The sequence below is a fragment of the Danio rerio genome, chromosome 14, assembly GCF_052040795.2.
Source record: "Danio rerio strain M-AB ecotype USA chromosome 14, GRCz13ab, whole genome shotgun sequence".
Taxonomy (NCBI): domain Eukaryota; kingdom Metazoa; phylum Chordata; class Actinopteri; order Cypriniformes; family Danionidae; genus Danio; species Danio rerio.
The window spans coordinates 8064702-8079975 of NC_141034.1; the positions used below are offsets into that span (position 1 = coordinate 8064702).

Genomic DNA, 15274 nt, shown 5'->3' on the forward strand with positions numbered 1-15274 from the left:
AAAAACCTTTAAATATATTAAAACCTAAATAGATATTTCAACTGAAGTTTGGTGTGAGTGATGCTGAAGTGAGATTTACAGAATTGAGCCATCCTCAATTATTAGCTCTTCAGTTTATTTTTTCTAATTCCCAAAATATTTTAAAATTGTTTTAAAAAAGATTTTAAGTGCTTTTATTCTAGCCGAAATAAAACATAAGACTTTCTACAGAAGAAAAAAATATTATAGGAAATACTGTGAACATTTCCTTGCTCTGTTAAACATAATTTGGGAAATAATTGAAAAAGAAAAGAAGTTTGTAATAATTTTGACTTTACCTGCAGGATAAAACACTTATTTGGATACATTTGCTTTTATACAGATTTTTAAAGTGCAAAAAAAACAAAAAAACAAACAAACAAAAAACACTTAAAGGTGTATTTTGGGGAGTTTTAATTAAATTTTAATAAAACTTTATTTAGAGTGAAAAAAGACTCATGGAAAGCCTGAATGCTTGCCCAAAATGTTCAAATTGACAGGTGTTTATTTTATTTAATTTTTTTCATGCAGCATTAGATCAAACAGAATGAGGTATATTAGAGCTGCACGATTCTGGCTGAAATGAGTCGCAATTTTTTTTGCTTAAAATAAAGATCACAATCCTCCCACGATTCTGTAGCTGTAAAATAAAGCTTAATTTGAGATTGTTTTTTCTCAAACATATGGTAAAACAACAATATTAATATTATGTGTAGGTCTACTGGTGTCTATAAATAATTATATTCTACTTATAATAATTCTGATGTTGAATTATGTTTGAGATACAGGCCTATGCTTGCAATCTGTCATTGAGAACATTATTAGACCATTTAATTCACTTGTAAAATTAACATTATATAGGCTGGAGTAGTTATACTGACACTGTAAACATTTATTTTCACGCACAACTCTTGTGTTTGCTATGAAAGAAAAAATATCAAATGCTTGTCACAATCATAACTCTAAAATGCGATATGATTATTTAAATGTTGTGCACGCTTTCGGTTTCATTTTCACTGCTAAGTGCTGTTCATACTTTGCGCGCGGCTCTCAAACGACCACTCTGTCAGTGGCGTAGCGGACAGGCCCGCAGGGCACGCACCGCGGGGGGGCCCCGCGTGATTAGGGGGCCCCGCGTCGTCGCGATTTTCAATAATTGATAATCCGGCAACCGCATTAATCAAACTCTTGGGAACAACTGTGGTCGGAACCAAAGTTCACAGGTCTGTGTTCTCTGAACTCCTCTCAAGCGGTGGACTACTTCATTCTGATTGCTTGCCGCCAATGTTGCCAACTTAGCGACTTTGTCATTAGATTTAGCGATTTTTCAGACCCCCTAGCGACAAATCTAGCGACTTTTTCTGTGTTATTGGAGATTTTTTTTAGACTGTCATTTGTCCATACTGTACCGTCCCTACTCTTCTCAACGAGCTGCGTGTGATGCCGCCGGCCCCTCCCCCGCCTCACAGCACTGACAGGCGGCCCAGTCAGTCCTCGTACAGCAGCCTCTCCCACCTGCAGCCCGAGAGCAGCTCACCCCTCTGCGTACCGACGACAAATGATTTAGCACAGGCAGTGTGAAGGTATTTCCCTTGTACAGTCAAACCGATCTACTTCTCCTTTATTTTAACAATTTAATTGGACCGTTTATTCTTTTCTTGTTCACAATCACAGATATTTTAGTGACAGTTTCTGAACTTGTCTGAGTTTATTACATATGAGAGATTACTGCACATTCACTACACATCTATAATGACATACTGTATTCAAACAGCAATACATTTAGTTAAATAAACATGCTTTTATAAAGTGTAGTGCAATTATAAATACCCCTTTATTAACCATAGGCTGTTAAACAAACAGAAACGGTAGAACGTGATGACGTCAGTGATATAGAAATTGACGTATGACGCATCCATCCCCCCCCAAACTTCATCAGGGGGCCCCGTCAGCGATCCCTGCAGGGGGGCCTCCGCATTTTGCGCTACGCCACTGCACTCTGTGTCACAAACTGAATATTATTTACAACTTTATTACCTGTTATTCACAGCATATGCAGGTTCTGTTCACTAAATCATTAAGTAGGGCGTGCGCCCGCACAGTCAGCAGCTCACGTCACGTGTGATTTCCCGGCCACGAATACAGCGTTATCTGAAGACAAATGACATTTTTAGGTGAATTATACCTTTGTAAATACAGTATGTGACTCTTTTAACTCTTTAGTCATTTGGAGGTGTCCATGTCGCTGAGAAACGTGTGTGAAACGATGAAAAGACTCGTGCAGCCGCCTTTGCTTCTCTCCTGAACTTGAAAATATGAGAATATGAGAATCGTAGAAATGCTGGATTAAGATTGTCTAGGGGGTCGAATCGAGATCGCGATCTTTTTTTGATTAATTGTGCAGCTTTAGGGTACACAGACACACAGACTTTCAATTTCAGTCAGCCAGCCCCAGGGCTTCTGGTTAATTGTCATCAAAAAAAGCCGCCATTCCACTGCAAACAACATTCGGACACGACTGTTGGAATACACCCCTTGTGGCAGTCTCATAGAATTGTCAGTTTTGTTGTGCACCATGGGAGAGAAGTGGTCACACTTGAGTTTCAGCTTGTGAAATTCTGTAGTACGGCACTGCGAGAAGGGGCGGGATTAAACAAGTTGACTAAAATTTTTAAAAGTGAGAGATTGGTCCATATTTTACATTTCTGTCCAGAGAGGTCATGTTTTGATCCTCGATCGGACTCATGCAGTCAAGTGATGCCATTTCACAGGTCAGAGTTCACCAAGATTGAACTTTGCAATGAAGTAAACTGTGAAACTTGTCCCATGACCTTGCAATTCCGGTCTGACGCATTTGTGTGCGTATAAATGGAAGTCTATGGGGAGAAAAGTGCAGTGTGACCGTGGCTTTAGTCTCCAAGCGTTCACCATGGTTGAATGAATGAATGAATGAATGAATACTAGAAACTTAAAAACCTCCAAACATTTTGGAGGTAATGTGGATGTTATTTAACAACATTAAATAAATAATATTTTTTAATGCTCATTTATAAATGGAAATGTTTTTTAATATAGATATTTTTTTGATGAAAAAAAAAAAAAAGAAAAATAAAACCTAGTATTTCTCATCTCTTGCGCACTGACCTGCTTGGACAACACTGGAATACATCACATCTGGTTGGCCGGTTAATATGGTCCAGTTGCAGAAGTTTAAATATTTTAACAGATCCGCAAATCAAATCAATCCAAATTTTACGCAAACAGAGATGATCGAAATTCCACCAGATGTCCAGACTACTCTCCTTTGGAAATAAATGACTTCCAGCCTGTCGCTTGTTGCTTGTCATGTGCAGTGGAAAGGCGGCTTAAGATATGATTTCTTTAAAAAACAGATGAGATACGATATAAAGTGAGTATCGGACCAAACAAGAAGCCCTGCATTAAATTATATTTTTCTATATTTTTCTAAAATTTTTCTTTTTAGTCTTTAAAATATGGAAATTAATTTTACCCCATTATTTTCAATGGAATTTCTGCGCTAGCCTGCTGCTAATGACGGCGCCTGAGTTTAAACAGTCTTTCGTCCCTTTTTACACTTTAATAACAAAAGTCTATTTAACTGACTATATTACAACTGCATTACAACATCAGTGCTGTAAAAGAAACCGTATGAAATTGAAAATAATCACATAAAGCTTTCACCGGAAGTTCATCATTGGCTGAAAAACACTAGCTGTGCATATAGCACATTACCTAAAATCAGACCTGCATTTATAATTGTTAAAAGTTTGTTATCCTGATTAAAACACCTACATAGTGTCGCCGCTAATGGCGTAGTGGTTAGTGCGTCGACATATGGCATTCATACCACATACTGGTCCTTGATATTGCCCCCTACAGTTAAAGGTAAAAAATAACCAAAATAATTTTATATAAAAAAACAGCTACACAGTCTTATTTTTAAAAACAGCAAAGATCTAGAGAGCTACTGCTAGAGAGCAGTTGACATGTACAAGTCGTTGAGCTTTTTTGACATTCCTTTAAAAGGTTTAGTCATATCATTGATTCAAGCGATTCGTCCAAAAATGCTGATTCAACAAATGAATGCATCATTAAATCTTTCATTCAATCTGAGCTTGAAATCCTTTTTTGAATTTGAATTTTTTAACCCTTTAGGCCACTAATAGAGCGGAGTTGACATGTATTTCTAAAAAAAAAAAAACTAAAGTCATTGAACTTTTTTTGATATTCTGTCACGTTTAGTGTGAACAAAACAGGAACAAAAACAAAAAGGTGCGGATCCAAGTGCAGATATTTATTTACAGTGAAACAACGAGGTGATCAAAATACAAAGTAACAAACAAACGACAAAACCAGAAACTAAAACCGAGACAAGGCTCAGAAACAATAACACTACAAACTAGACTTAGGCAAAATTAAAAAACACGATCAGGAACAACGAACTATGAATACAAGACTTACTTTGGAACTAGGAACAAGCGAGACATGGAAGACCAGAAAGACAAACGACCCGATGACAAACAAAGGTGGAAGGGTAGAATATATAGTCCAGATAATCAACGGTAACACAGAACAGATGAGATGACAGGTCAGTGTAGGTGTTCCGGTGTATGCGCGTGGTATGTATGAGAATGTAGTTTTTCTGGGACGCTGTAGTGCTAACTGAGTCCTGATGCACTACAGCGCCCTCAGGTGGTCACTGATGGATGTGACATATTCCTTCAAAAGATTGTTATATCATTGATTCAAGCGATTCATTGAAAAATGCTGATTCTTTAAATGCTTTAAGTGCAAGCCATTACATCTATTATTCAATCTGAGCTTGAAATGCTTTTTTAATAAATTCAAATTATTTAACCTCTGTATGGTGTTTGGGACCGTAGGACCCGTTTTTATTGTTTATTAGAATAAAATTTATCATTTTCTATGAAGAACATAAGTCAGTACAAATGTTCAATGACCACACATCATACACCTCCTACACATTTATATGACATGCAAGATGATCTGTTATATATTTTAACACACAAGTTTGGATTTTGTCGAATTAAAAACCCAAAAGTGGCTAATTTACATGGAAATTAACCCCACACAAGGATTAAAAATAAATAGTAGACGTCAGCAAATAACATTTCTGCAGAACATCTAGTAAATTATGTATTTTGTTATGATATACAGTTGAAATTAAAATTATTAGCCCTCTTGTGAATTGTTTCACTTTTTAAATATTTCCAAAATGATGTTTAACAGAGCAAAGAATTTTTCACAGTATTTCCGATAATATTTTTTCTTCTGGAGAAAGTCTTATTTGTTTTATTTTAACTAGAATAAAAGTAGTTTTTAATTTTTAAAAACCACTTTAAAGTCAAAATGATTAGCCCCCCTTAAACATTTTTTTTTTGCTATGCTACAGAACAAACCAATATTATACAACGACTTGCCTAATTACCCGAACCTACCTAATTAACCTAGTTAAGCCTTTAAATTTCACTTTAAACTGAATACAAGCACTCTGAAAAATATCTAGAAAAATATTATTTACTGTCATCATGGCAAAAATCATATATTAGAAATTAGTTATTAAAACTTATATTAAGGAATATGTGGAAACAATATTTCTGTTTAACAGAAACTGAGTAATAAATATACAGGGGGGCTAATAATTTTGACTTCAACTGTATGTCAATTAAAAATAGAAAATGTAAAACTATATATTTGAATAAGATATCCTCTTATGTCCCTAAAAAAATGCTTCCAGTAGCAACAAATATTCAACTCTGAAGAACCTGTAATGGCACATTAAGACATACTTTAGAACAATATAGGCCTACCCAATTATTAGATACAAGGACATGTATGCAAACTTTTCTAACTTCAATATTTGATTTGTTAACGAGCATTCGTGATGTTTCCATACTGCTCGCAAAAAAGAAATGTTTCCTTAAAGCGAAAGTTTTTTACTCACCCTCAGGTTGTTTCAATAAATGTCATTGTTCTACTGAACACAAATGAAGATATTTGGAAGAATGTTGGCAGCCAAACTGATCTCGGCACACATTTATTGCCACAGTAGAAAAAATAAATACTATGGCAGTAAATATGTGGTGAGATCAGTTTAGTTATTGACATTCTACCAAATGATGTAACAAAGATATTTAGAATTTTAACAACCTGAGGGACAGTAAATGTTGTGAGTGTATGTTTTTTACATTTGCAAAACCGGTCACATTTTACAATAAGGTTCATTAGTTAATGTTAAGTAATGCATTTACTAACATGAACAAACAATGAACAATACATTTACTACAGTATTTATTGATGTTAATAAACGTTAGTTATTGAAAATACAGTTGTTCATTGTTAGTTCATGTGAACTCATGGTGCATTAACTAATGTTAACAAGCATGAACTTGAATGTTAATTAATGCATCAGTAAATGTTCAATTATGATTAATAAATGCTGTACCAGTGTTGTACATGATTAGTTCATGTTAGTAAATGCATTAAATAATGAACCTTATTGTAAAGTCGTACCGCAAAACCTATAAAAAACATTTTTAAAATACACTTTTAAATCTCTCAAACTGAGGATTTGAGGAACCTTAATAATGATTTTAAAAATGTGAATTTTATACACACAAAAAGAATGATCCTATTTTCTCAATAACATTTTAAATTTTAGTATAGTAATTTTAATATATTTAGTAATTAATATATATAGTAATTTTAATATATAATTTTAATATATAGTAATTTTAGTATAAAGAAGTACTAAAGAAATTTTAGTATAAAGAGATTTATTGATTATAAATGTTATATATATATATATATATATATATATATATATATATATATATATATATATATATAACATTTATAATCAATAAATCTCTTTATGATTTTAAAAATATGATTTATTTGTAAAAAATATATATATATATTTTACAAAAAAAACATTTACTGTATTTTTAAAAGTGTACAATGGCCCTGGAAAACATTTTTGTTAACTAGTTACAGACAAAAATTTATTTTTCTATAAATTATGGACCATTTAAGAGCCATAATTCAGCACCTCTTTATTGAAATCTTTTAGAAATCTTTCTTTTTGCAGAGTGCACAGTTTAACAGATCTGTCCACCTCATTTTTGGAAAATCTCCGTAACATTTCGGACATGCTGAAAGAATCACTTGCAAACTTGGATAGTTGCAGCGCAGGCTGAATATGTGTAGCCTATAGGAGCAGCGACCCTGCTCTCCAGAAGGCTGGTCAGGGATTTTGCATGGATGCGCCTGCGAACGCTCGAGCCAATCACAGGGAGGCAGATGCATGTAAAATTCGCCGCTGAGTTTGAGGACTGGAGTGAGCACATTGTGCTGTGGGACAGCAGGAGTCAAGCATCTGGGGTCGCGCTCACATATATTAAACTGATGCGCACTAATGCGCACACTGGCACATCTGACGCGCGCCTGTGGTTACGCGTCTATCATGGTGGTACGCGTTTGAATCGAGGATTATTATTTTAGAAAGACTCCGATCGTGACTAAAACGGACATCTACTGCTTAGTGCGCTTGACAGTTTGTAATTCCTCTTGTTTGCTGTATGAAATCATTGCTCTGACGCCTCTTTACGCTGATATCGCACAAGTTTTTATTTTTTTTTTAGTTGGAATTGATTCTCGGACACGTCGCTTTCGGAGATTTCTATCAGTCGGACGGTGGTCCTCTTGTATGGATGTAGTGGGTCGGACTGAGTCGGACCGATCCGGGGGTTCCAGACGCGCTTCCCCGAGATTCCCCAGCAGCATCACCGTCCAGCCGAGCGCATCCAGCAGCAGGCGACATGATCCTTCTGGGAATACTTCTAAATCTGTTCGTCATTAAGGGTAAGACTCTTAAAAACAGCCTCCGTGAGTTATTTTTGACACATCAGGGTCACGCTTTACCCGGGAATGTTTATGCAATATATTTACATTAAGTATTTACGTTGCATATTTACGCAAGTAATGGATTAATGAAAAAATCACGCGCACATGTGATTATGTAGAGCTGCCAAATACACTTGTATAACTGTTTTAAGATATTTCATATTCATAATGTGACGTGTTATAGAGATACAGATTTGTAGCCAAATGGAGTTTAAGACGAACTAAATGGAGCCATTACTAAAGCAAAACTATCTATTAAAATTTAAATAGATAGATAGATAGATAGATAGATAGATAGATAGATAGATAGATAGATAGATAGATAGATATTTCATTATGTAAATGGCTATTTGGTGAAGCCAAATGTGTAAATAAGATTTTTACATTATAAAATTTGTTTTGTTTTAACACAATATTGGGTTAAATAAAAATATATAACTCAATATTGGTTCGTGTATATTGACCAAAAATTAGGTTAAAACAACCGAGCATTTTTAGAATGTACAATAATAAGTTCATAATATTGCAATTTTAGAACCATAGAATTAAACAACTTCAATAGATAGATAGATAGATAGATAGATAGATAGATAGATAGATAGATAGATAGATAGATAGATAGATAGAGTTGTGTGTGGATGCGCAGTAACAGCCAGACATACTGTAAAACACCAAACACACCACAAAGCATAATTAAACTAGACTACAAACAAGATTTACAGATTTCACCATATGTAAAACGATCATCTAGACCAAATGAGAATAAGCATCCGAGATGTCTTATACAAGAGTCCACCATACACGATTTTTATATCATTGGACGTACATCAGACAGTGATTCATATTGTGCATGCATTATACTGTTCTGCATCATAAACACGTTAAAGCCAGAACAGATTAAATAACAATTGCATGGGAACTTGCTGCACAGGTGTGTTTTCGAGTGACCGCTGTGCCATGTGCTTGTGCCGAAACAATAGAAAGGGCTTCATTTTCTAGAGTGCTTTACGCTGAGCAGAACAGATGTGTCTGTCACTTCATCCTCTTATACTTGCTTATTATGACTAACAACCACCATGGACTCTTAAGAAATATCACATATAATGTTGTGTTATATGCAGCACGTATAACAACAGAACAACTTTTTATGTTGGAAGAAATGACATGAACCATTTGTTTCATTTGCTGGGGACGAGCTTTAGGAAACCTTTTTCTTCAGTGTTGATTAATTTCTGATTTTTTTTTTCCTTTCATGATTTCATGTAATTTCTTTTGACTCTCAGTACTTTTAATAAATCTTTTTATATGTACAGTTGAAGTCAGATATATTAGCCCCCCCTTTAATTAATGAATTAATTTTATATATATATATATATATATATATATATATATATATATATATATATATATATATATATATATATATATATATATATATATATATTTTTTTTTTTTTTTTTTTTTTTTTTTTTTCTAAATTATGTTTAACAGAGCAAGGAAAATTTCATAGTATGTCTGATAATATTTTTTCTTCTAAAAAAAGTCTTATTTGTTTTATTTGGGGTACAATAAAAGCAGTTTTGAGTTTTTAAAAAATCTTTTTAAGGTCAAAATTATTAGCCCCTTTAGTCTAAAGAACAAACCATCGTTAAACAATGACTTGCCTAATTATCCTAAAATGCCTAATTAACCTAGTTAAGCCTTTAAATGTCAATTTAAGCTGATTAGAAGTGTCTTGAAAAATATCCATTGAAATATTATTTATTTATCAAATAAATCAGTTATTAGAGATGAGTTATTAAAACAATTATGTTTAGAAATGTGCTGAAAAAATAGAAATGTGTTGAAAAGAAATAAACGGGGGTTAATAACTTAGGAGAGCTAATAAGTCTGACCTCACCTGTATATTTCAGCCAATTAGATGTGCTTTAGCAGCTCTGTGTTTATTTTCTTCACACCTTTTGATCGCAGCAGCATAATAGTTTTAATATCACAAACATTACAGGAGCTCCTCTGAGCATGATAATCCGCGCAGGCCAGGTCTAAAAATATTATTCTGTCAGCAAATAACACTATGTTATGAGACATCTGTCACAGTCAATATTATCCTAATTATGTGACGGCAAGAACACACACACACAGACAAACAGAGATAGATTAGGCTGGTAAAGGGCAGCTCCATAGTGTCCCCGTAGCACAGCAACCAACATTTGAGGGATGTGGGACTTTCTTTTTCCCCACCTGGGACGGCACGGTGCAATATTGCAAGTGTCTTGTGCGAGTGCTTTGTAGCCCAAGTGGCATTCATCATCATGAGTGGTGTTTGTCGCACCCTGGTGCCATGAGAACACGCTGTAATGCGCGCTCTGATCGACAGGTTTATTTATTAGCTGTGTTAATGATTGCAGATTTGATGTGCTCACTCGTGCTGTGTGTATCCCCGGGGGTCGGGTCGTATATCAGCCGCATGAAAACGCAAAGGGACCCCCTGACGGAGATCAAGTAGCAAAAAGATTTAATTTCCACAGTGTATTTGCATAAAGATACGGATGCTTGAAGATGCTTTTAAAAGGCCACCTGAGGTGGAAAGATGTGTGCAAACATGAAATCTCAGATGGACCCTGGTTTTGTAGAAATCATCACAGTTGGATGAAAACTAAAAAGGTGAACAGAAAATGTGGAAATAGACAAAACTAGAACAAAATAATTAAATACTAATTAATTGTATTGGACTAAAGAGAGAAAGATGTCAAATGTACTTATCTATTGTATAGAAAATACTTGCGTATGTTGTCATGATAGTAGAATTTCTAACTTTGAGATAATATCAGTGATATAAATATAGCTCATCGGCCACTTTATTAGGTACACCTTACTAGTACCGGGTTGGAGCCCCTTTTTGCCTTCAGAACTGCCTTAATCCTTCGTGGCAAAGATTCAACAAGGTACCAGAAATGTTCCTCAGAGATTTTGCTCCATTTTGACATAATAACATCCCGCAGTTGCTGCAGATTTGTCGGCTGCATGTTCATGATGTGAATCTCTCGTTCCACCACATCCAAAAGGTGCTCTATTCATTGGATTGAGATCTTGTGACTGTGGAGGCCATTTTTTTTTTAACATTTATTTGTGATGATTTTCTCAAGCTTTAACAAAACATTTTGTACATTTAAAGTTGTAACTTTCCCCCCATTTTCGAACATTGCCGCCGAAATAAATTAGCAAACAAATAAAACTAAAATACAATTACAACAGGAATAAATAAAAGTATAGCAAAATTGAAAATATTGTTAATAATAGTTAATAATTAAATAAATAAAAAAAATTATATATATAATAATAATAATAGTAAATTAATAAAAAATAAATAAATAAACTTAAAAAAAAATTCAAATTAATAATTACCTACAGTACATGATAATACAAATCAATATTCTGTTACATTTATAGTGGTCTTTTACATAAATATCAAACTAAACCATATTGGTGATCACAGTTAAACCTGTTTGCACAGATTTATTTATATAAATCAGTTAAAGGAGAGAGTCTTCCTTTTCCCAAAACATGTAATCATAGGTTACCATGTCTCATAAAATTTTTGGACTGATCCCTTCATTAAATACTTAATTTTCTCTCATTTCAAATATAAAATCAGATCACACATCCACATTGAAGCTTTAGGTGAAGCTGCTGATTTCCACTCAAGTAGTATTCTTCTCCTTGCTAACAAAGTAGCGAAGGCGAATACATTTTTTTCCTTGTTTGTCAACAATATATTGTGTTCTGGTACCCCAAAGATAGCTAACTCAACACTAGGTTTTATCTCTAAATTAAAGGCGTCATTTAATGTTTTAAATATTGTGGAGGCCATTTGAGTACAGTGAACTCATTGTCATGTTCAAGAAACCAGTCTGAGATGATTTACGCTTTATGACGTAGTTTGTTATCCTGCTGGAAGTAGCTATCAGTAGATGGGTACACTGTGGTCATAAAGGGATGAACATGGTCAGCAACAATACTCAGGTAGGGTGAGGCGTTGACATGATGCTCAATTGGGACTAATGGGCCCAAAGTCTGCCAAAAAAGTAACCCCTATTCACCAACAACCTGAACCGTTGATACGAGGCAAGATGGATCAATATTTTCATGTTGTTGAGCGCCAAATTCTGACCCTACCATCTGAATGTTGCAGATGAATCGAGACTCATCAGACCAGGAAACGTTTTTCCAATCTTCTATTGTTCAATTTTGGTGAGCCTGTGTGAATTGTAGCCTCAGTTTCCTGTTTTTAGCTGACAGGAGTGGCACCTGGTGTGGTCTTCTACTGCTATAGCCCATCTGCCTCAAGGTTTAACGTGTGTTCAGAGATGCTCTTCTGCATACATCGGTTGTAATGAGTGGTTATTTGAGTTACTGTTGACTTTTTATCAGCTCAAACCAGTCTGGCCATTCTCCTCTGACCTCTGGCATCAACAAGGCATTTGCGCCCACAGAACTGCCGCTCACTGAATATTTTTTCTTTTTCTGGCTATTGTCTGAAAACACTTGAAATTTTGTTATCCCCGTAGATCAGCAGTTTCTGAAATACTCAGACCAGCCCGTCTGGCACCAACAACCATGCCACATTCAAAGTCACTTGAATCATCTTCATTCCCCATTCTGATGCTTGGTTTGAACTGCAGCATCTTAACCATGCCTAAATGCCTAAATGTTGGAGTTGCTGCCATGTGATTGGCTGATTAGAAATTTGCGTTAACAAGCAGTTGGACAGGTGTACCTAATAAAGTGGCTATGAGTGTAATTCCTAATACAACAGGGCCTCACCCCCTACAAAAAAAAAATAATCTGAACTATAAATAGATATAATAATAAAGAAAATTAAATGCAAATCAATCTACACTGTAAAAATGCTGTGTTCCACACAATTTATTTGTGTTGGGACAACATGAAGGGACTAAATTAACTCATTACTTTTTACAAATTTAAGTAGATTGAACAAAAAAACTATAAAGTTGTCCTTCAAGAACTCGAGAATTGTGTTTTAGCTCATCTAAAATAATTAAAAAACTTTTTGTTGTGATTTATGTCTCAGTTAACATGATTTTCGTGTGATGGTGTAGTGCAGCTGATTGATATGAGTAACCAAAATGTGATGGTGCTGTGCAGCTGATTGGCATTGACATCGGCCAATCGGCACGTAGCACCGCCTTTTTAAACCTGATTGGTTGGTGCTTGGGATACGTCACGTCCGACTCCGACGCACTGGTTTGGGTGTCTGTAGTCGCGGCTACAGGTAGAGGCTCTGCGCTCGTTCTGATAAGTTTTTGATGTGTTTTTAAGAACCGTACAATTTGACAGTTTTATTCCAAATAAATATTTTTGTACTTTTGCATTATCTCTGTGCCTTTCTTGGAGAAACGAACCTGTGTCCTTTTCTAATAGTTGTTTCCCTGGGTAACTCCCGGGGTGGCGTAGTCGGTTATTTTTATTTAAGGAGATTTAAACCCTACTCTATACCCTCGTCACATCCGCATTCTACAAAGCCAAACTATTGCAATAACTCAATTACATAGCAAAAAATGACAAAAAAAATAACCATCATTTTCTCACACAAAACTATGTATTCTAATATTTAAAGGGGCAGATCACACAAAATTTTACACACCCTTTACTTGTCACAAACCTTTTTTAGAGTTTCTCTTTCCTGCTGAACACAGAATTAATTATTTTGAGAAATGTTGCTAACCATTGACTTCCATAATATTTGTTTTTCCTACTATCGAAGATAATGGTTTCTAATATTCTTCCAGCTCTCTTCTGTCATGTTCACCCGACAAAAGAAACTCATAAAGGCTTGGAACCACTTGAGGCTGAGTAAATAAAGTTTCATTTTTGGGTGAACGATCCCTTTAAGATACCACATTTTAAAATAGTAACATTTCACAGCTTTCAAGTCAATGAACTACAAGCTTAACCTATGAACAGTTCAAATAAACAATGACAACAGCACAGAGATCTAAATGAAAGTCTCCATGATGGTCTAACAGTATGTTTAACACTGACTGACAGACAGCATCTATTATTAGGCTGTGGTCACTCTATAAGCTAATGCCCAAACTCAATGTACTGATGTGCGTCATGTGACTTGTTTCTCAGCTGTTTACATTCACTTCAGACAAAACTGGCTGCATTTATTAGGATGCAAGCCAAGAAGGCTATTTATACTCAATTTGACATTTATTTATTCATTCGAAGTGCACGGTGTGCACACATAGACAACAATACTTTAATAATTTAATAATTGCGTTGTCTTCCATTAAATCAGAGGTGTCAATCCAATCTTGATTCCTGTAGGGCCGTAGCTCTGCGCAGTTTTGCTCCAACCCTAATCAAACACAGCTGATCTAAGTAATCAAGGTGTTCAAGACTACTAGAGCTAACATATGCAGAGATGCGGCCCTTCAGGAATTGAGTTTGAGACTATTGCGATTAATGGACTAGTTTTAATAAGTCTATGGCTTTATTGTGAGTAAAGTCACACTGAACTGCTGAAAATACCGGATAAATGAAAGTGAAAGTGTGGTGGGACAGAATAGACTGTGGTGGGCTGTAACACCATAACAAAACGCTTCATCTGGACTGAATGAGACAAGCGTTGCTGATTGAGTGACTAGTAGGACTGTAGTATGTGTGTGTGAAATCACCATTATGAGAGAGAAGTTCATTTGAAGAGTTCAGAGGCTAAAACCTCTACATTTTCTTCTTAAAAGAGCATGAAAATGTTTATTTCAGCTTAAAGTCAATGATATTTGATAAATGACATATTATTTCCCATAAAAGTACATAAGTTTAACCTACACACAGGAACCTGTGGAAAATACCCTTATTAGAAGACGTTTTTAGACGGCACAGAGGTTTTTGCATCTGATCTCTTCATTTGGTATTACTGTATCAATACTGCTGAAAGGCGATCATCTTCTAAATATTTAGAATTGATTTAATATGTGTGTGACGTGGTGGCTCAGTGGTTAGCACTTTCACCTCACAGCAAGAAGGTCGCTGGTTCGAGTCCCAGCTGGGTCAGTTAGCATTTCTGTGTGGAGTTTGCATGATCTCCAGGTGCTCTGGTTTCGCCTACAGTCCAAAGACATGCGCTATAGGTGAATTGAATAAACTAAATTGGCCATGTTGCATGCGAGAATATATGGGAGTTTCTCAGTACTAGGTTGCAGTTGGAAGGGCATCCGCTGTGTAAAAAATATGCTGGATAAGTTGGCGGTTCCTTACGTTGTGGCGACCCCTGATTAAT

At 35.3% G+C, this 15274-nt stretch overlaps 1 protein-coding gene across 1 annotated transcript in view; it reads left to right on the forward strand.

Annotated features, from left to right (window-relative positions):
- Window positions 1–7396: 7396 nt before the first annotated feature.
- gfra3 (GDNF family receptor alpha 3) overlaps window positions 7397–15274 on the forward strand; it is a 69376-nt gene continuing 61498 nt past the window's right edge. The window contains exon 1 of the mRNA NM_001256636.2: window positions 7397–7923. Within this exon, the coding sequence (NP_001243565.1) occupies window positions 7881–7923 (43 nt within the window). The 5' untranslated portion in view covers window positions 7397–7880. The remainder of the gene's footprint in view (window positions 7924–15274) is intronic.